This window comes from Anthonomus grandis, chromosome 14, assembly GCF_022605725.1.
Source record: "Anthonomus grandis grandis chromosome 14, icAntGran1.3, whole genome shotgun sequence".
Taxonomy (NCBI): domain Eukaryota; kingdom Metazoa; phylum Arthropoda; class Insecta; order Coleoptera; family Curculionidae; genus Anthonomus; species Anthonomus grandis.
Window position 1 is genome coordinate 20,568,023 of NC_065559.1, and position 23,131 is coordinate 20,591,153.

The window sequence follows — 23,131 nt, forward strand, 5'->3', positions numbered from 1 at the left end:
AACCTTCTCTATACACCCAAAAATAAAAATACTAATTATTAAATTACTATAGCACGCGCCCCCACCAAATGCAGACAAAACTGAAGATGTATTGCGGCCGACCAGATCAAGCGTATCCATAAACAATAACCCTCAACAGCATAATAAAATAGCTGGTCGACTTCGATAGACAAAAGCTCGAATGTCTTCCCCGCGAGTAAATTTTGCATACGTAATAGGCTGAATGCGGCCGGACTTCTGTAGCCTGCTTGATGCGTATTTGGTTCGATATGCTCCAAATTTCGGAAGACAAATATCAATGTGTCTTCCTGGGGCTCGTATACATTAATTGGGTGTCAGCCCTGTATTTTTATCTTAATCGGTGCGGCAGGCGGGGCGCGCCTTCGGATTAATCATGTTTAGATACTATATAATAATAGTAAGAATAGCGACTACGTTCTGTGTTATTTTTTTAAATGTTTATTCAACAATCACATGAAATAATTACGTGATAAATTAATGACAAATAACCGGATAATTTTGGGTAGACAGTGTCTACCTTGTCTACTCGTACGCTTCGCCAATGTCTTTACATTGCCTATGCCTAATAGAACTTAATCTAGATTTCTTGCCAAAAATACAAAACTTGGATTTACTTGCATTTAAACTTAGTTTATTACTACAAAGCCAGATGAATAAGTTATTGAGTTCAACGCTTATGACCTGTTGCAGTTGACGAATGTCTTTACCCACCACACCTTGTATATACGTTGTTTTAGATTTCACTCTTTCTTCAGCCTTTAAAAACACTGTGTATGAAGTCACATGCATATATGCAGTTTGTACACCCTTGCTCATTAGAACTACATTTTGTGCTCTTATGATTTTTGTTACAGAGAGGACAAGTGACATATATCAAGTCAGCTTATAAAACAAATTAAAATTCTTATTGTAGCACTAAACTAGATCATATTTTGTTACTTGGTAACAAAGAAAAACGAACCATAATACTTACTTTGTATAATCAACATTTTACTTATCTTAATAATATTGTCTGTAGCCTAACGTTCACATAAATCAGAAGACAGCAAGCCCTAACAACATTTAGAATTTCTAGATAAAATCTTTCGACTCCCTTTATCATCCGCTACCCGCACCAAATTTATGATGACAGAAATTTCCCTATATTAAAAAAAAGGACTCAGACTTCAGACTTTATAACTTTTTATCAGTCGTATATAAATTGTTTATTTCAGTAATAAATAACCTCAGCTATAATCATTGTAATAGGAACAACATAATTTGAAACCACTACAAAACGGATGTATTTGAGATTGCTGAGGTTGTAAAGGACATCTTGTGATAAACTCAAATACAGGGTGTTCGAAAAATAGATGGAGATATTTCAATGCGTGATTCCTTGTAAAAAAATATGAGAAAAAGTTTCTACAAACATGGGTCCGGAAATGCACAGTTTTTAAGATACAGGGTGATAATTTTTTTTTTTAAATAATAATTGTTTATTAATAATAATTATTTTTCTAGGAGAACTGACACTTGTCAATGTCAAATCTCCATGCAAAAATGATTTTTTGTTTTCGAAGGCACCGGTGATTTTTTTACCAAAAATTAATAAACTTATTATGCCCAGTGTCATGTAATAAAAGGGTATTAATTTTTATTGTCGAACACCAAGTGAGATACGAATAAAAAATTATTTTATTAAAATGCTCCAAAATTAAGTGAACAAATAATTTTAACAATAGATATATATATGTTATCTCACACAACTCAAGAACCACTTTTAAAAAAAATCTATTTATTAAATATCAAAATTTAAACTGGCATAGTTTCTGCCTATAATTAATCTGTGTTTTACAATAAAACTTAAACCTATTTATACTAAATCTAACTGCTGACTACGTGAGAATCGTCTTTATCTCGTAGATTCCATAATATAGTGTGATCCGATTCAAGGATGCTGATTTAGCGGTTCCAATGAGAAAGGTCGCCCACGTGCATGGGAAGATCCAATATAACAGCTCCTTATCAAATAAAAAAGTTGATGCTATGTAACAACTTTTAAATTGAGCTTAACTGGATGGTTTCTTCCTGGATCGGATGCTGGTTCGTCTCTTGGGGACCACTCTTTTTAGTAGATCGGTTCCAGGTCTTGGTCGTGGTGGCGAGTCATCGGTTGCAGGAAGGCTTAGTCTAAGGGGCTTGCGACGTCGACACTTGCAGAATATGTACAAAACGATGAGGGTTACTATCAAAATTATTGTCAGGATAGTAAACCAGTGGACATGCTTGGTTATAAAGGGCTCTTCGATTAGCTTCTCCAGTTGCTCGGAGTACTGATTTAGCTCATGTTGAGCGACATTCAAGTCGTCAGCGTTGAGGTTGCTGAACTTAAGGGGCTTCAGCTCGGGAACATGGAACTTAGTTGGGACGCTCTTGCAACAGTCGTACGGTATCAAGACAGGATGACTTCTATAGGTAACATTTTTCTAGACTTCTATTGGGTACTTAGAGTGAATCCTGGTACTGCCAATAAAGGAGTTGCATTCTGGTTGGGGTCTGAGAAGGGTGTTCCCTCGGATGACCTTCGTCGCAACTTCTGCTTTTCCACAATGGATGGTTACTGGTAGGGGTCCTGAGATGGTTATTAGCCAGTAGTTTTAGTCCAAGTGATCGGTAACTGGGTATTCTGCCTCAGTAGCTGTGCCTCACATATTGCATCGCTATCTATGGGATATTGTAGGAGGTTGGAGCAAATATAGCTATTGATTTGAACCAGTTTACAGTTATCCAGGCTTGGAGGTGAAATGTACAGTAGAGAATCGTCATCACGCGCAAGTATTTATTTATTGTTGGAATTACATGAGAGAGACCTATTCGATTATCCAAAATTAGGATAGGAAAATTTCGGTATAGGGTATAGGTTTCATGTTCAAGTAATAGAATGTTAAGCACAAATACTATTTTGTTTTCAGTTTAAAAGGCTTGCAATTCTATTACATCAAGATACTGAGCAGCGTATTGAAGGTAGGTGGGAAACGATAAATTATACTTTGAAAGAGATCGCTAGACTTATTGTAGAGAATTGATCAAATCTCTTGGGTTTATGATTGAGCTATGTAAAATCTTTAGGCGAGCAAACGTTACGGAGTTTAAAAGATCATTTAAATAACTTTCCAAATAAACATAACTTTCCATTAAAAACTCGCAAAGCTCTGAAGTTTTTACTAGGCTTTCATAAAACTTCAATGTATCTGAAATGTCTATCATTGATGTTTTTATTTCTTCAATATCGTGATTAAATGTTAATTCATCTATTTGAATTTTTTGTATGGTTGAACTAAAACTTTTAATAACTGACGTCGTTACCGATATTTGGTTTTTTAACAGGGTTTCAAGTTCTCGTTCATCGTGCGATAATTTGTCTATGCATTCATTAAAATATTCGCCGTCAGACGAATGTAAGTTGCCGGTTATTGATTTAAAGATACTACCTATTCCGTTTATTAATCCGCGTTTGATTCGAAAGCTTTAGTCTTTCCAGAAGAAGATCTAATATAATATGTATATATATATTTAGTCAGCAGACTTAAGGTGATGAGTGGATGCGGGCCATTACTCCTTAACTATTAGATTTTAAAACGTTCTCGTTGATTAGTTTTTGCAGAATTTTTAGAGGAGTTCGGGAAACGTTGTTTCTGCCACACATAACAACTAATGATGAAACATGAAACAAATAAAACTCAAATCGGAACAAGTTGACGGATTATTGAAGTGGTTCTATCAGATCTTTGCGAATTGTATTTATATGATGTAAATGTCTTATTTGTAGATTTATTAAGTTCATTAAGTCCTAGATAGTAATTAATTAATTAGATTAAGTCCAGTTCAGAGATCTATTGGAATCTTTGATGTGTCGCAGATGCCGCACTAAATAGTCTGTGCGTCTATGTCGTATTTATTGTCGCATGATATGCATGTTTAAATGGCAAAATTTTATATAGTTTATATATAAAATCATTTTAAATATACGTAAAACCCCTTGTTTTACCCTATTTTTTATTTTTGTTGTGAAGATGTCCTTTTTTATAAAGAAAATAATATCACAAAAAATAATATAAAAAAGTTGACCGCGGACTAAAATCCAAGCATCTTACAAAATATTTTAAAGACTTACACAGGCACTTACTAGGCACTTACAGACTTCTTACCTCTTTTTAGCCAGTCTATTAAACAAAGATAAAATACCTGCGTTCTGGCGATTCACACTTCAGGCTGTGCAAGCGATTGTGTATCTTTTTCTATCCCACTGAATTTGAGGATTACGGGGCCGTACCCAAATAAATTCTAAGGCTGTTTTTGTAATACTTTCGTCGTGTTTTTAAAGGGATCTTTAAGAATGGGTTTATCGCCTTTAAAATAGTTTTGTTGGATGGGTCTATCCCCTTTAATAGATGTGAAGGGAGAAGATATTGGTACTAAATATAGAGATAGGGTTTTCATGAGTAAGTTATTATAATAATATATTATAATATGTATAAATAAAAAAAAACAATAATAAAGGACATTGAATATGGCAGCCAAAATCCCCTAATGATATAACCACCGAATAAAAATAAATCTCAATACCCGAAAGAAGGAAATATATAAAATTTTACAAACCAAAACATTTATTTTGTATCAAAAAGTAAATCTTTAATGCCTCAATCCACAGAATTTATGGGCCTAAGTTATTTGTACCACCTACTCTCTCATCACTTATTATGAACACCCCACTGATGGCTCTAAAAACTAAACTTATTATACGTACTTAAATCATATCTTTAAATTAAATATTATCTTGCTATCAACTATCTTGAATTTTTAGCTTTATAAAACTAGACCTAAAAATCCCGAATAATAAAATTTTAAATACAAATAAATTTTAACGCCGGACCTGTGCAACTTTATACGCTTGAGTGGCTGGAACTGAGGTCAGACATCTAATAAAATAGTACGTGGGCGTCTGAAGTCAAATTTTACGAATCAAATAAATACATTTAAAAAAATATATTGAAAACATTTATTTATTTAATAAATTGATTAAATATCGCTTAGAAAATAACTTTATGACTCTTTCCACATCAAATTTTGCGATTTAAACATGCATGCCATGTGACAATACAAGCAACACCGGCACACGAACTATTTACGGCACATCAAAGATTCTAATAGATCTCTGAACTGGACTTTAAATTAGTTTCATAGTTTTGGGAAATTAAATAGAAATATGTGACGCTAAAGAGTATTTATGTTGATTAATTCCAATGATACATTGGCTTTGCATCAAATTTCAATCTTCAAGGGTAAGTCAATTTTCACAGAGTCAATTTCTGAAGATTTGGTGGCGAAAATGAGAGAATTTTTTATAAGAGAGAGTATGCACTTGATAATTGTTTTGGGCTTTAGCATACTGACTGATTAGCTATAGGATTAGAGCAGACCCATTTTAAATTAATTTCTTCACAAGTTGTATACCAGAAATTATTGAATTAATATTTATTTATTTTAATATACGACAGAGCCAGTTTATAAAAACAATAATAGATAATATAATAATACAAATATAAATATTATACTAGAATTACAATCACCAACAAGGCTAAAAACTTCCAACACTAGCCAAAGAACGTAGGTTAAAGTCTAAGATTATTCATTTTTTATTTGAATGACCGTAAGCCGCTGGAAAATGGATCTAAACTATTTTTAATAAAGAAACGCAGTCCTTCTCAGTGGAGAAAAAAACCCATAGTTCGTTGAATAAAAGAATAAACGACAAATAGGAGAGTTCATCCTTCTTTGACAGTTAAAAGGAGTTGCTTCCAAGATAGTAGGACAATGATATAAACCATTTAAGATCTTATAAAACCTTAAAGCATCAGAATAATGCCGCCTGACTTTAAGATTAGGGATATTAAATTGGACGCTGATAGCATTACAGTCGATGTAATAGTTACGAAAAATATTATCTTCAGCTCTATAAGCAAGGGATCTTATGAATCTTTTTTGTACAGCCGCAAGGCGTTCAATATGAGAATCATAATAAGGGATCAAATTACAGACGCATACTCAAGCAAAGAACGTACCAAAAAGTAACAAAGTAATTTGAAACAGTAAGGTGAAAGATTTACACTATTTATAGTGATAAAACCAAGACTGCGCATACTCCTGTTAATAATTTCCAAAATTAGTTAGCTTAGTATCAAAAAGAACACATAAATCTTTAACTGTATCAACTGACCTGAGTTCGTTATTGTTGATTGTGTATTGATAATTAATAATTTTATTAGAATGACCAAATGAAATACATACACACTACTTTACATTCAGTTCCAGACAATTGCTATTACATCACTCAGCAACACTAGCATCAAGATATGACTCAATGGCTTTATATAGTTTAAAATCATCAGCAAAAGCAAGATGCTTTGAATGAACAATTACATCGGTCAAAAAAGACCGGTTTATTATGCGAACCTTGAGGCACGTCTGAAATACGAAAATACTTCAATACCATTAGAAATATAACTATTTAACCTGACCAACTGTGAGCGACCAGTCAAAAAACTGTGACAAAAGTTTTACCAAGGCCCATAGCCCTAAACTTCCTAACCAGATGTTCATGACCAGCCCTATCAAAGGCCTTCGAGAAATCTGTATACACACTATCGACCTGTACATACCACTCAAAAGCACCAATAAAATCATACTGGTAAGTCAACAGGTTAGTCACTCTACCTATACTGATGATCACTAAGCAATCGCCTACAGTAGCATAAAAATAGCACAGAATCTGTCAAACAGCTTAGGAACTATAGACTGAATACACACACACCTCTATAGTTACGAATGTCAGTTCTATCGCCATTTTTATAAATTGGTGTTAATAGGCTTACCTTCCAATAATCAGGAAATTTGCCTGATGTCAAGCAAAGATTGAAAAGGTGATGCAGAGGCTTATTCAGAGTGCACACACAGTTTTTAAGAGAAACAGATGGGATACTATCAGGGCCAAAAGAATTTTTGGTAGTCGTACAATTTCATTAAATATGTCCAACAAAAATAATAATAATAATAATAATAATAATAATAATAATAATAATAATAATAATAATAATAATAATAATAATAATAATAATAATATAATAATAATAAACAGTTTTTATTTTCACTATTATAGTATTCGTGCAGTAGCGGTTTGAAACGAACGTGTTTTTTTCTCGTGCCGAAAACCATGTGTGACGAAAAACAAGAGCAACGCATCAATCTTAAATTTCTCGTTAAATTGAAAAAAACTCCGACTGAGTGCTAAAAATTGTTGCAAGAGGCCTATGGGGAAAATTGTCTCTCTCGTGCGCGTATTTTTAAGTGGTGTAAGCGCTTTAGTGAGGGCCGAGAGAGCACTGAAGATGACTGTTTCAACCCCGGAAACAGTGACCAAAATCAACCAAATTGTGCATGTAGATCGTCGAATGAGCACCCGGATGATTGCCGAGGCTGTAAACGCCGATAAAGAAACGATTAGAAAAATTTTACACGGGGAATTACACATGACAAAAGTGTGCGAAGTTGGTGCCAAAAAACCTGACTCGTGACCAAAAGCTCTTGCGTCAACAGGTCTGCTCAGATTCCCTTGAAAGATTAGAAAAAGATCCCGGACTGATGAAAAACATTATTACTTGCGACGAAACGTGGATTTTTCAATACGATGTTGAAACCAAGCGGCAATCGATGCATTGGAAGACGCCTGAATTGCCCAGAATAAAAAAGTAAAGATGTCCAAATCAAAATTCAAGGCAATATTGATCGTTTTTTTGACATTAACGGTATCGTGATGACTAAATGGGTTCCAGAGGGTCAGACTGTCAACCAGGCTTACTATTTGTCAGTTTTGACAACACTGCGAGAGGGAGTTCGTAAGAAACGGCCCGAGTTGTGGAAATACAACTCGTGGATTTTGCACCAGGACAACGCACCTGCCCATAACGCGCTATCTGTGAAGCAGTATTTGTCCGGTAAGCGCACTCCAGTGCTCGAACACGCGCCGTATTCGCCAGATTTGGACCCGTGCGACTATTTTTTGTTTCCGAAGATAAAATCTGCTTTGAAAGGGACCCGATTTGAGTCGATGGAAGCGATTAAGCAAAAAACGGCAGAGCTCCTAAAGGCCCTCACCAAAGAAGACTTCCAGCACTGCTTCGATCAATGGAAAAACATATAGAAAGATGTGTGGCGAGGGGAGGGGAGTATATTGAAGGGGGGCATTCGAATGTATAATAATTTTTATAATAAAACCCTTTTTCGTAACTAGTCTCGTTATTTAATAGCCAGACCTCGTATATATAGGTTTAAAACGTTGTTACTTAAAGACAAAAACAAAATAAATTTATATAGCTCGAGAACAGAACAAAACAAATATAAAAACAGAAATAATTAAAATAGTTTCATTCGCGACCATTTCTCAAAATGAAATAAAATAAAACATATTAAATATTAACAAGAAAAAAATAATAATAATAAAAATTGTTCTTAATAAACTTAAAATGTTAATACCATGTAGATCATGCTCGCTGAGTCGGACTTAAAAACAATATATTCCACGTGCTTTTCCTATACCTATCAAAGGAAAACGAATAGACGATAACATTATCCATAGCCAGAGCCACATTGTAAGGTAAAAGACCTTTTAAATAATTTTTTCCTATGTCTTGGTATAGTTATGGTATCTATGTCTTAAATTTAAATTGTAAATGTCGGTTCGAAATGTAGTCTATCAAAAAGATATCATAGAAGATTTTATAGAAGAAGCATTTTTTTTGTAAAATAAACCTGTTCTGCATATTTAGCCACCTTATTTCTGTAAGATTATGTGAAATCGGGTTTCGATGAGAAATTTTAAAGATTAACTAATTAATTTTAAAGATTAACCTAAGGCAGCTACTCTGAACCTTTTGTACTCTGTTTCGATCAGCATAATCTAAACATCGGCTAAAGATAGGGCTAAAAAAATTAAAATGAGGTAAGACTAGAGACTCGCAATGCATCTTTTTTTTTTTACATAAGCAATGTCTTTGTCTATAAATAAGTTTTAATGATCCATAGGCTTTCTTTAATAATAATGAAATGTGATCTTTGAATCTCAGCTTTTTATCTAATAAAATACCTAAACTTTTGCAACTTGTCTTAGAAGGAATCGTATTGCCACCAATAGATATACTATGGTTACTATATGAAAGATACTCCTCACCAAAGATCAAGAAAGCTGACTTTATAGGATTAATTTTTAGAGCATGCTCCTTAGACTTGTTGGGAAATAAATCTCGCAACAGTTTATTTATTTTCTCGTTCTGCTCGATGTTAGGTTATAATTATATTGCGTCTAAAAATCTAGAATTATCGGGTGCCAGCAGTTCTTGGTAGCTTTAACGGATCCACTGTCAAAGTTTACTGAATAAAATACAAGTTGCTTCACTCGGCGAAAAACCTTTTATCTTTCGATGTCAAAGGCAGGCCGCCGAGCTCCTCGCCGACAAGGAACTAGCAAAAAATGTAAAGGGGAATTCTGGTAAAAGATACCTATTATTTTACGAGTTTCGTCTAATTCGAACTGTAGGGGAAGACGGAGCACGATTTTATAATTATATAAACTTTATTATCTGGAATAAAATTATTATGTAATGTACCTACTTGGGAAAAATATGTAAATTGATAATACTATAAATTATTTGTTTTTATAACCACCAAACTAAATAAATTTTACATTATCAAGTTTACCTAATTCAAGAACTAAATGGTTAAATTTTTTTTGTTAATAATTAGGTACTTAGGTATCTTATTAAAGGTTGTGTTGGTACGACTGGTTTCATTAGGATTTATTTTTAAATCAAAGTCAAAAGTTTGTGTGAAAAAATGCATATATTACTGTTACTTAACTTAATAACTAAAGATAGACATAACTATTAAGGAATGACATGTTTGAATTTTAAATGATTGATTACTACACTTTTTGACGTTTTTGTTATTTTTTCAGACTAATAATAGCATTACCAAAGACATTATAAGTATTAAACGTAATGTTTCATTCATAACCAGCCCAATAATGTGGAATTTTATTGTTTTAAAATTGGTAGTGAGAGAGAAAAGGATGGAGAAAGGATTGTGTAGTGTACAAATAATTTTCTATATCAATACGTGTTGTTTTCGTCGCTCTTGTGGTGCAATTTTAAATAGAGGCTAAAATGTCATTACATAATTAATTAACCGTAATATTTTTCATGTGACGACGCTGGTGGTAAAAATACTAAAGTCTTTTGCTGTTTAAATATAAACAAATAAACTTACCGATGAAATTTGGATTTTAATGCTCTACTCTCTTTACTACACAAGAATGCACCATGATCGCTTATTTTGGCATTAATTTTCTCCAAAAAAAGTACGAAAACAACAAAAAACTGATAAAACACACTCTAAATACAAAATACACCCTTAGACTCAATAATTTAAAGCGTTTTTGTTTTAATTCCTTGGCAACATCGCTCGAGATTCATTCATTCATAATTTTTGACAGAACTCGAAAAATAGTAAAACGTGCGTAAGACTTTAGCGCAACGTTGCCGAAGTGACTAAATTTTTTAATGCTCCCAAGATATTTTTGTTTGGACTGCTGCTTTTATTAAAATTTTTGCTTTTAAATTAAGTCGATTTTTCTATGAATTTTATTAATATTCGATTAGTTTTTTTTTCATTATAAGCTCAGTTATGTTTCCGACTCAAATAACCTTTAAAAGGTTATTTGAGTCGGAAACATACATTTTTTAATACTTAAAAAGCGGATAAATAGCTTTGGCAAAAGTGCAATATTGTAAAAGAAGGACAAAATAATGCAGTCTCTTAAGTTGGATTTATACAGACAAATAAAGTAAAATAAGAAATAAAATAAGAAATAAAATAAAAATAAAATAAGAGTTAAATGTACAAAAGTTCCATAACGCATTTACATAGCAAAATAATATAATAAAATAAGAAGTTGACCAAAATCCAACTTTCATATTATATTTTATGTGAAAACGAAACTGCGCACGTTATTCTGGTCACAACACACCCTCTCAAGACAGAGAGGTACTATAACCTGGCATATAATTGGTTACCCTTATTTCTTATTGGTTATTTTAATTGCCTGTTTTTGTGAAACGTTGAAGAGTGGACTTTGACGACAAACGAATGACATTTTTTTATTGGGTTTTGGTCCAACAAGGTATAAACTCATAGCAAATTGTTTATATTCATTTGTGTACCTGCTTCCCAGAGGAGACTTGTTCAGAAGAGATAGCTGACTCTTAAGGAATGCACAAGAATCTGCTGGGTAGTTGTCATCTTGGAATTTTTGAACATCGTCCAAAGTAACTCCTACTTCCAGGGATCTTTTTGCGTGAGAGCCTTCCTTTTCCAGAGTTTTAATTTCTTTTCTTAATTGAATTTTTCTTGGAGTTATTGCCGAAATCTTCATTGACGTTTGACAGAACTTATCTTAAAAGTAAAATTTATTTTAGATATACGATACCTGTTTTAATACAAATAATCAAAATTTAACTCAAAACAAGATCAAAATAATTAAAAAAAATTTAAGGTAATGTTTTTGGAATTTATTGAACTTTACAAACTGAAATAATAAAATCTAACAAAAAATATAGATTTTTTTACTCAGGAGCTAAAAAACTATTATAGGGGTAGCGTCGTATTCATTATTAAATTACTAGGTTTTTCTTAATTTTTATTGTACTTTAAGTAAAACATTTGAGTATAGTGCAAGTGTAATTGTTTTGCATATTATAAAAAAGTTCACAGTGCCGATTCTTTCACTTACCTGTATTATTACATACATCCGTCTGGACAGAAACATTAACCTGCATCGGAGTGTCAGTTTTCACGGAAATATCACTGAATTCCTTTCTTAATGTGTGACTTGCAATGATGTTAGAATTATCTGTGCCTGGAAAAATAGTACGTAAATTTGTAAATAATTCTGATTTCCCTACACACCAAAAAATTGCAAATATTAAAAGGTACCTTCTATTATACATATTGCCATTATAAGTGCACAAATTAGAAGAAAACATAAAACATACTTGTCGATGCTCTGGTCAGGAACAATGTAGGAATTGCGTCGGGTCTAAGACGTTGATTTGAAGGGGACATAAAACTGCTCTCCGCAAAACGCAAACTACAGATATTAACCCTTTTATAACATTGTTTCGGAGTAAGATCGGCATATCTATGTTCGCCAGTAAATATAAAAATACCTTTCCAGAGTTGGCACCTATAATCCATTTTTTATATTAATTTAAAAAAAGAAACAGGAACCAGATCATAAAGTAACTAGGAATGCAATCATGAATTTAATAAACAACTAATTCCAATGTACTTACCTATTTTCATTTTTCGGACATCTAAAAAACATTAAACCACTTCCACGCTTTGTAAAACAACTGTCTACCGAACAATAAGTCGACATTTTAATATAATAGATTATAATAATTTGGCAGTCCACTGAGTCCACCCGGTACAACTAGTAATAAAACGCTCGCACATCAAAACGATTTAAACTCTACTCACTGTGTAACCCAACAGATTCGATTGTAGGAGCGTCGCCCGGCAAATGAAGTGAGGGGCGGTGAATAGGTAATTCGGCGCGTGGAGCCGAGTGAATCAACTTGTATTTTATTCAGTAAACTTTGCGACTGTTCTCGGTAACCGCTGACGCTGACACCGCAAGCGTAAAGCCCAATAAACTGAAGAAGGGGATCAGTCGAGCAGTGGTCGTTGCCCTGAAACGTTCGTAGAGCTCCCGTTTCGCGTACGGCGAAAAGTTGAAATGAGGAGTTGCTCATTGTCCTCTGTTTAACACCTAATGCCCAAAACGAGTCTCTCTAACTCTTTATTTTGCCCTACAAGTATTGTCAATAATAGTGGTAACCTAGTGCAGGTTCATCACACTCTTTAAATATTTTACTAATTACATAAAAACGTTCCCGGTCGTCGTTAGTTTGTGTGAAGTTGACGTATGGTCTGTTAACCTATAATTAAAATAGACATAAGTAAACATAAAACATACAACATAAAATGTTGTTGGTATTTTTAAGGAATGTAGTTAGTGAGTATAATAAAATCAGTGAAGGTAGCAAGTGTAAATAAAGTAGAGTTAGTATAAGTGGTTAGAGAAAGTTTATAGAGACTGCATAGAGACAGCGGAAAAAGTGGTAATTTAAGTCTACCCAATTACTGTTATTCCAAGTTCCTGTGACTGCTAATAGATGTACATATTTAGAAAATAAATATGTTTCATTTATTAGATTACAATTGGTTCCTCAAGGGAAGAATTATACAGTGTACCGCATCTTCATAGACACAATTATACAATTGTGTCCCCCTTGTGTTTGGGGAAGACGCCACGGAGCAAATCTCCCCCGATCAAGATTCAAGATTTTAAATAAATATTTTGTAAATCTGAATTAAGATTTTTAATTGCATAAGCCTATTTAGATTTGTTAAAAGAAATATAGCGTTGCGCATCGTCTGCGTAAAAGTGATAATCACAAAAATTTAGACCAGAGTAAAAGCTTGCAGTATATAAAGTATATAAAAGGGGTCCTAAAATACTACCCTGAGGAACGCCTTGCTCAACCGGCTATTATTAAGTTTGACTTGCTGTGTTCTACCTGAAAAATACGAGCAAATTAGATTACATGAATTGTCGGAAAATCCAAAAAAATGAAGAATAGAAAGTAAAATGTTATGATTGATAAGATCAGATCGAATGCCTTCGTATAGTTCAGCAGTACAAGAATGAAAGCTTTGCTTTGATCTAAGGATCTTAGTATGTCGTCCGTCACTCCGGCCATTGCTGTGACGCATGAAAAGCTTGATCGGAAGCCAGATTGTTTTGCAGATAATATCGCAAATTTTTGGAGGTGACTACGTATTTGAGACTCCAAAATCTTTTCCAAAACTTTTGAAAATGTGGGTAATATACTGATTGACCGAAGATCTTTAAATTCTACAGATGAGATAAGTTTTTCGGAATTGGTACATGTGTGTGTAGTACAACAATGCATTCTGTGGGAAAAAAGAAATTTAAGATGCTACAATTAATAATATGTGTGATATAGGGAATTATTTTAGGGAATTATAGTCAGGAGCCTTGCTGATAGGTTGCCTGTATGTAGTTTTAAAATACTTAGCAAATAAGTTTACAATAGTTTGACCATTACCAGTCATCTCGGCTTCCATATGCATGCAGTTGGGGTATGAATCAGACCTACGTAATCTATAGCAAAATAGAGAGCATTGTGAAAAATATCAATGCATTTATTAATATCTTTCTGATTAAAAGCAGTATCCCAATTCATACTAGCAAGGTAATTATTAATAACAATCACAGTTCACAAAATCATAATAATAAACATCATACTTAAGATTTAAATCACAATTAATAGGAATACATATTTCATAAGCAGGATGGTAGTTTGATGCCGGTGATAAATTTTCAGTGGCATATATGACTTTAGCATTTGACAAACTTGAGCGAAACAGATCAAGAAATGTACCAAACAAATTTGGCAACCTGCTTAGGATAGTTACAACAACTACATAGCACATTTGCAGATGATATAGACTCAGCCGTCTCAAAAATCACCGCACAAAAGAATATCACAACTAGTATGAACACTCATAAGATCCATGGATAAATTAATAAAGGAGAAGCAGGAGGGATGTAGACAGCATCAAAAATGATATTCTTGTCACTGCATGATACAAGCACAAAGATGTGTTCCAGGGTTGAATCACTGGTCTGTAATATCCTGGCTTTAAAACATTTATGAACAGCAATAAAAGTGTTACCATCTCTTTGCCTTCCCGTATTTGTGTAAATTATTTAAATTGATGGATAATTAAAGGCTATTTCTTAAAAAAAATTACATATGCAATTCTAAGCTGTGCTTCTAGGTGTGGGATAAGCTGTTTTATAAAAAAAGTGCAAATGGTATTCTTTGAAAGATTCGGAAAAATTGGGCTACAAGAAATTTCCTGAATGTTGTGCTTGTAATGTATTCTAAAGGATGTCGCAATAGGAGTGCACATTTTGGAATGCACGGCATTTTTTTATCACAATTTGTAAAAAAAAGTCCAATGAATAACGTATACAGCTTGCAATTAGTATACGTGGAATGGTATACGGTCGAACAATTAATTATTATTATCGAAACACGCTACAGATATGGCGATGTTTTGCGGAAATAGTTTGTAAATTGCGTGGCATTTTTGGTCGATACAATGCGCCAAATCACACGACTGTTTAAAAACTAGGTGATAAATTTATACAAAATGTTTAAATTTTGAATTTTATGCTGGTTTTTAAATTTTTTAAACTTTAATTTTAATATACATATACACAGAAAAAACACTCTAATATAATAAATAATAAGGCTTTGGTTGTTTGCTTTTTTATTTATCCAATAAAAATTAAAGTTAATTTAATTAATTATGTTAGAGACAATTAAGGAGAAATAATTGATGGCTATTATAAATATTCTATTCAGACCATATCAAAATAGTATTAATTGAAAATATTATCTAGGTTTTATCTAAATGAAATCTGTAGTTCTTTGAATATAAGATTAATTATTGTGTTTAAAGTGAAGGGTACAGGAAAAAAACCAGACATGTCATTTCTTTTCACATTAGAGTAAATTGAATTTTAATGTTGAAAGCCATTTATTTTTATTTCCAAAATGAATATAAACATGTAGTTTACATAAAACAGAAGTTAATATTATTATTAAATATTATGACTATGGTTTTTTGGTTTCGAAAAACTAAATACGCCTTTATTGCAAAAAAATCTACATCACTCAGGGTTTTGCAGGAACAAAAGCAGCAATGTCACCTGAAACCGACAAAAACCAGCTGCTTTTATTTTTGAAATTTTATTTATCAACATATTATTATAAAGTAAGTTAGAGGTGAGCCAGATTTTGAAAAAATGTCACGGCTTTTGGACTGCAGAACCTCATGAGGCTCATTAGGTCATTAAACTTAGCCTTTGGAATTGGTAATGAATCTGTAAAAAAATTGCAAAAATTAATACATCTTATTTTTATTTAAAACTTTCTTATAACTAACCATCGTATACCGGAACGGGCAGCAAAAATTCTTCGCATCTTAAAGCTGAATTTCGGTCAAAGCGTTTTCGTATTAATTCAGACAAAACTGGTCCATTGTATGTTGAACAGTAGTAGATAAGGTGGCTATGATCAGATGATGCCACTATTTCCTTCAAAATCTGAATTTTAAATGAGCAATTTTGTGTATAGTGTCTAAAAATGATTTCCAATCCAGTATCATATTTTGTTACACACTAACTACAAAAAAAGGTGATGGTTTGGAGCAGGAATGCCTAATGACTTCTTCGAACTCTTCCGGGACCTCAAAGGGGCTCTTCAAATTCCACAATCATACATTTTTGTCACATTCCAAATAGGAGTGTCCTCTTATAGGGAATGTGATTTTTATTTCATTCAGATTATGAACTTTGTTATTTACTGCAAAATGAATAAATCGAAAAATCGTAAAATTTTTATTTTGTCCTCCGGCAGAGTCACAGAAGATTTGCAGTTGTTCAACATCGTCATCTAAATAATTATTGATAAAATGGAGAAGAAAAGATGCAACTTCGTTTCATATTCATGTTTAGCCTCTCCTTCATGATAGGTATAAAAAATAGATACATAGACAATTGGCGTTTATAATAATACACGTCGTTAGTAGCAATTTTAGGAATTGAAATATTTTTTGCAAAATCAATGCAGATGGCTTCCTTTTTGTTAGAGAAGTAGACTGCTAAGTACTTAGCAGGTCATCTAGCTATAAGGTCTGATGATGCTTTATTAGCGAAACATGTCACGTGATTAATTAAAAAGACATTTTGAGACTGAGACTTAGAGTTTTCATTTTTTCTCTAGTTACGTAGGTCTCTTTGAGATAATGGACGAGTTCTTTCAATTCCTTTTTGTTGTTTTTTTTGCAGCTTTTTTGGCTTGCCTTTTCCTTGATTAAAACGCCTCGGCCTTTCTTTTATGCAACTCGTTTATAACGGTTAATTCTCTAATTTAATCAGTATCAGTCAAACTTGTAAGCTTAATTTGAAATTCATCACACGTTGCGCATGTGTCACTTCTAGGGTATCCAAAAGCAATATTGAATTCTTTATTTAAGGTTGTTTTGTACGTTTAATACGAGACTTTAGCATTTAGATGCTTTTCCTTAAAGAGGTTAAACATCTTTTTGATTGTAAGTTCTTCTGGTAAATAGGTCTTTTTTGTATCTTTTAAACTAAAGTGGCTCTGATAAAACTTTTGATGTGGTCACATACCAAACCTTTTGTTAAGTCGTCCAGCTTCCTATGAGTTGCAGTATGCTTTCCACGACTGTCCTTAATATATATATATAATTTATTTTATTTTTTGTAATTCCATGAATGGAACAAAAAGCTTTGGCCGGAAATCACCATCGCGAACTCGAACTCGATACGCATAACTTGCATCATGGAAACTGGCAGTATTCTCGTTTTGACGAGGTCTTCTATGCTGGACGGGTAAGACTGTAATTAAACCAGCTAAATAATAATTTTGCTCATCGTGAGAGCTCAGAGCATTAAAATGTCTCAATATTTCTGCTCTTTGCGCCTTATTAAGTACCTCAAAGCACTTTAATCTTGAGCAAATACAAGGCTGTCCAGCTTCATGAGTGGATAACTTCAACATTTTAGAGACCTCTGACATCCGACCGGTTATCTTTCTTTTTTTTTGAAGGCATAATTTTGTTCTCAACGGATCCCTCCGAATCACTATTAGCCATAACGGTTTATTATTAATCACACAGACAAACAAGAAGTCACACTTTTGCAGTTACAATAATACTGGCACATTCTTTAAAAATGAATATTGCATCAGCCGGTTTGTTTACATGACATCGCCGGTTTTTTCCCTGGACGTTTGGACTAAGCTGGTTTTTATTCGGTACGCTATATTTTAGATACTAATTTACGCAAGACTACGGTGGTTGTGTCCCGGTTTTAGTACTCTCAAATAAGCGTCTTCATTCGAAGGATTCAATGGCGCCTCTACCGAGATTTTCAATAAAAAGTGACATATCTGGTTTTTTCCCTGTACCCTTCAAGTTAGGTTAGATTCAAAGTGTCGTACGGTGAAATAACATCGCTGGGAGTTTATTGCCAATAAGATAACAAAGTAAATTTAATAGGTAATTCAAATTTGTATGTACTTACTTTTACTTTTTGTTCCTTTTATATCCAGAAAAAATTATTTTGTTTTTTGTTCCTAGGAATATTTTAATAAAATAAATTTGTTCCAACTCGATGTTGACCAATTTACCTAAAAAAGGGCCATAAACGTGCCAATTTCAGCCCAATTTCGATGAAATTTGTTATAAATTAAGGGGTTTTTAATGGAGAAAAAAAAAAGATTCCTATGAAAATATTGATAAAATTGATAGTTTTTGAATAAATTTGTTCCAAGTTTGACCGATTTTTCAGAAAAAGTGACATATAATGTAATATAAACTCATAAACATGACAATTTTAGCCGGATTTTTATGAAGTTAGATTTAAATCGAGACGTTTTTAGTTGGGAATAAAAAGGTCAAATTAATGATAAAATAAGTAGTTTTTGAATAGACAACGTTTGTTTGTTCGAAGTCTAAGTTCACGAACTTTCCTAAAAGAATAGCCGTAATTAAGCCACTTTTAGCCCGATAAAAATTTCAATTAAATTCAACAGTTTTCAATTGGAAAAAACTTCTCTATGAAATAATTGATAAAGTTAATGTTTGAATGAATTTATTCTAAGTCAACGTTTTCTTAACTTGACTTATAGTTTTTTTCAACTAAAGGATTTTTAACCTTTAACTACTCGCGCACTTTTTTTTTACGCTACTACTCGCGCGGTGTACTTTGTACACCATTGCATTTTATGGTCTAAATTTGTTTTTGTTTTATTTTATTTACTCTATGAATTATAAATATACGTGTAATAGATAATTGCCTAATTTAAGTGCATATTTTTGGCAAAAAATCAGTAAGTATGAACAGAAATAATATTACACAAAAAGTAAATTCAAAAAATATATTCTAACAACACGAACACAAAAAGTTATCTATTCACTACCAGATCCGCCTTCCTTACATTTATGGCATGTAATTACGTTATCACTGTGTTCTTTACACACTAATTGATGACAAGTATTGCATGTAATTGTAGTAACTTTATTCTTTTTTCTGCCGCAGATAAAGCATCTTCCTCTGATTTTTCTGGGTGGCCCTTCCTCTGCGTCGTTTACTTGAGCTTTTCTATACCTAGATAGAAAATGTCTGATATCTATAGGTAAATTAGATATTGAAGCTCGTTAAGACAAATGAGGTCTCATCAATGACAGAGAAAGCGATTTTAGGAAAAGTCTTCTGTATTTGTGAGGAGAATAAGGATGAGTGGCGTTATATAAAATTTGGCTATTGATTCCTGCTATATTTAGTAACTGAAAGAAAAAAGCCAATGGCCATCTCCTTGTTCTTCTTCCAACAGAAAACGTATTGCACATTTTGTCCACTGTGTCCACACCCCCCTTTGTGATATTATAATCCAATATAATTTCAGGTTTGTTGGTGTCTGGGTCAATGGAAGAGTCGTCGTGCATAGTAGAAATCAAAACAACGCATTTATTTTATTTTTTTGGACACTTGAAACTATGGTTACATCCTTTTGAAATCCGAAAATGGATGACCCAACCAATCTATTTTTATTTGGCAAAATCTCTATTGGCAGCTCCCGTTTATTTTTTTTGTTTAGAGTCTCGATAAATGTCATTTTATCTTGTAACAGCTCCAGTGCCAAAGGGTAACTTGAATACCAATTGTCGCAAGTTAAATTCCGATTACTTCCTTTCTGTTCTTCCAACAATCGGTGAGCTATGGCAGTTGGCGAGTTTAATTGATTGTATTGACCGTCTGGTTGTTTTTCACAGTAGAGCTCTAATTTACTGACATGAAATGTTTTAGCATCACAAAGCACAAACACCTTCAACCCATATTTGGCAGGTTTGTTGGGTATGTACTGGACAAAGCTGTACCTCCTTCTATATGCAATCAACATTTCATCTATGGTCATAAATTTACCAAGAGTAGTTTTTTCCTGAATTATAAACAAATTTGTCCAAAATAAATCGCACTAGGCCCAGCTTATCGGTTTTTTTTTTCGTTCCTTGTTCCTTTGTCATCAAATCTAATATTTGCAAGCAAAAAAAGAAATCTTTGATAATTCATGCAAGCTCGAAATATTTCTGATCCGGTTCCGTCTTTGGTCCATAATTCTAAAAAATTGGTGTGATTTTGCTTCTTACATCCAGATAAAAACAAAAACCCGATAAAAGCAAGCATTTCCGTTTTTGTAACGTCCTTTGCGTCTCTTTCTCGATTAAAATTTGCCCGAACTTTTGAAATTTCCAAATTAGTATACCGAATGATATGTTCAATCATTTCATCATCAACAATTTTTGAGAAAGCACTCATCTCATCATTATGTTATGTCACGGGCGCATTGCTTTGGCCCTGGTAGTATTTTTATTATATTTTTTCTTTTGGGTTTAGTAGATTTACACATAGGGTAACTTTTATACCAAATAGTTGTTTTATCCTTGCCAACATACTGACCTTCTCTATTGGCCACTAACACGGAGAGAGGAACATCTTCGGAGCCTGAACTTTGATCATCTTCCACTTCATCTTGTTCTTCTTGCTCGCTTATTTCTTGTTCGGATTTTGAATTGTATTTATCTTCCTCTATATCTTCATTTTCATCAGATATGTCACCTTCCCCGCCAATTTCTTCTTCGGAATCCGTATCACATATAACCTGGGCCACAGCTTCCAATTCATTTTGGGTTAAGCTTTTCGGATTTTTTATCTTTATTAGATGCCTGAAAATAAAAAATCTATAAATTAAATATACAAACGTGTATAGGTACCTTCGTGGCACAAGAAGGTACAACAGTACAACAGAGGTAATCTTGTATTCCCACTTAGATTTTTACTTTCAAACTACATACCTATCTTTCAACTTATTTAAATTTTTACTTAATCACACTCAAAACATATCCATTACTAATAATATTTACATATGCACACAGTTCAAAATAAACGATTTTCTGTTGAAAAACTAAAAAATATATTATTTTAATGTACTTACATAATTACTCGCGTTGGTGTATTCTGTATACCACGACAAACTTCTCGGGATATTCGACCTTCTACTTAGGCGATCAAAACCGTATTGGCACTGCATTCGGAAGACACATCGAGCGAAGCATAGCTAGCTCGGTGACGCCGAAAAAGTGATCGTATGGAATCGGCAGCGGTTGGCGCCAATTTGGTGTATTTTTGGGGGATCGGAATTGGTCTTACTCGGAATTTATTCTACGTTTACGAATTTGGCCGAACGGTTAAAAACAGTGTCAGAACTCTAAAATATTCTTAGCAATGTGACCGAAATTCAGTATTCAGTTCAGGGCGGGGGATACTGTGTGAAATTGAATGTGATACCAACCATACAACAACTATAGCGAATAAGGCCGTTCGACCTAGCACTTATTGTTGTGTGAGTGTGTTGCAAAGATGGAAGGATTTGGTAATCAAAGATTTTTTGATCAAGAATTTATTAATGAAGCCAGAAGGTATGAAACTTTTAATAAAATTTAAATTTAAAATTAAATCAGTTTTATACTTATACAAATTATTATAAAATAGACAATATATGAGGAAAATCGAAGTTTTATGACCAATATGCTCTATTTTTTTTTTTTTAAATAGACGAAACCTGATCCAACCTTGGACTAACCTAACTCGCCCTAACTTTGTGTTATCAAATGATAACGACTGGAAAATTAATTGGCTACACAACGTCCTGGTGACTCGGGTTGGCCCAAGGTTGGGTCAGGTTTTGAATATTTTAAGAGAATATTGGTCATAAAACTTCGATTTACCTCATATATTGCCTATTTTACTTGGATCGTTACGTTATTGCCCGGCCATTATCGTTAATGTATGAATTTTCATCATTGACCGAAACATATACACTATACAGAATACCCCATATTTCCATATAACCTAATAATACAGTTGCCGCCCGCGTGCACCATCTAGCTATTAACAGTTGCGACACAGACAATCCATCGCATCGGTCGCTATTTAGCCGCCGAAATTCGTAAATACGACGTTGTCAAATATAAATGCCTCCTAGCCTTGCTTCTATTTCTATATCGAAATACAAACCCAGGATTTTCGAGGAAAAGCCGAACCGTTCTGATCGACCCTAGGACAAAATCTGAGTAGGACTAATTCCGCCTTCTCGTATTTTTTACACCAGTGCGAGCAGTTAAAGATTAATGGGAAACAAAAAAATCCTTATAAAAGTTTTGATAAAATCAATAATTTTTAAATTATTAATTGTTTATACCAAGACAATTTCCATGAAAAATAAATAATGAATTTTTATTGCCATGAAATCTTAAGTTAGATTAAATTAAAAGTTTTGTACGGTAAAATAACATTGCTGCGAAGATGTCCTTTGAGTTTACTACTTATGAGATAGCAAAGTAAATGAATAATTCGAATTTGTATGTACCCTACTTTTACTTTTTGTTCCTTCCTCTTCCATATTCAGAAAAATTATTTTGTTATCAATAAGTAACTAAAAGTATTTCGGTCATCCTTCACTTTTAGTTACCCATGCTTTTAGAAATAGTCTTAGTTACCCATTGATCTATTAACTCCACTGCAAGAATGAACTACTTCTTAAACTTATTTTGTTATGTTTGATAGTTATACTAGGTTATTATATATTTTATTGAATGGCCCACCTACAGAAATATTTTTTTAGTTGCTATTTATGTTTAAAACCTATAATAAAAAAGACATTTTTGTTTTATTTATTTTTAAAAAATCCTGTCCACCTTTGGCTTGGACTTT

At 33.0% G+C, this 23,131-nt stretch overlaps 2 protein-coding genes across 3 annotated transcripts in view; one reads left to right on the forward strand and one right to left on the reverse strand.

Moving 5' to 3' along the window:
* The window catches only part of LOC126744737 (oxytocin receptor-like), a 504,438-nt gene that overhangs the window by 71,686 nt on the left and 409,621 nt on the right, over positions 1–23,131 (forward strand). The window lies entirely within an intron of this gene.
* The window catches only part of LOC126744740 (uncharacterized), a 270,706-nt gene continuing 258,706 nt past the window's right edge, over positions 11,132–23,131 (reverse strand). The window contains exon 3 of the mRNA XM_050452276.1: positions 11,132–11,565. Within this exon, the coding sequence (XP_050308233.1) occupies positions 11,189–11,565 (377 nt within the window). The 3' untranslated portion in view covers positions 11,132–11,188. The remainder of the gene's footprint in view (positions 11,566–23,131) is intronic.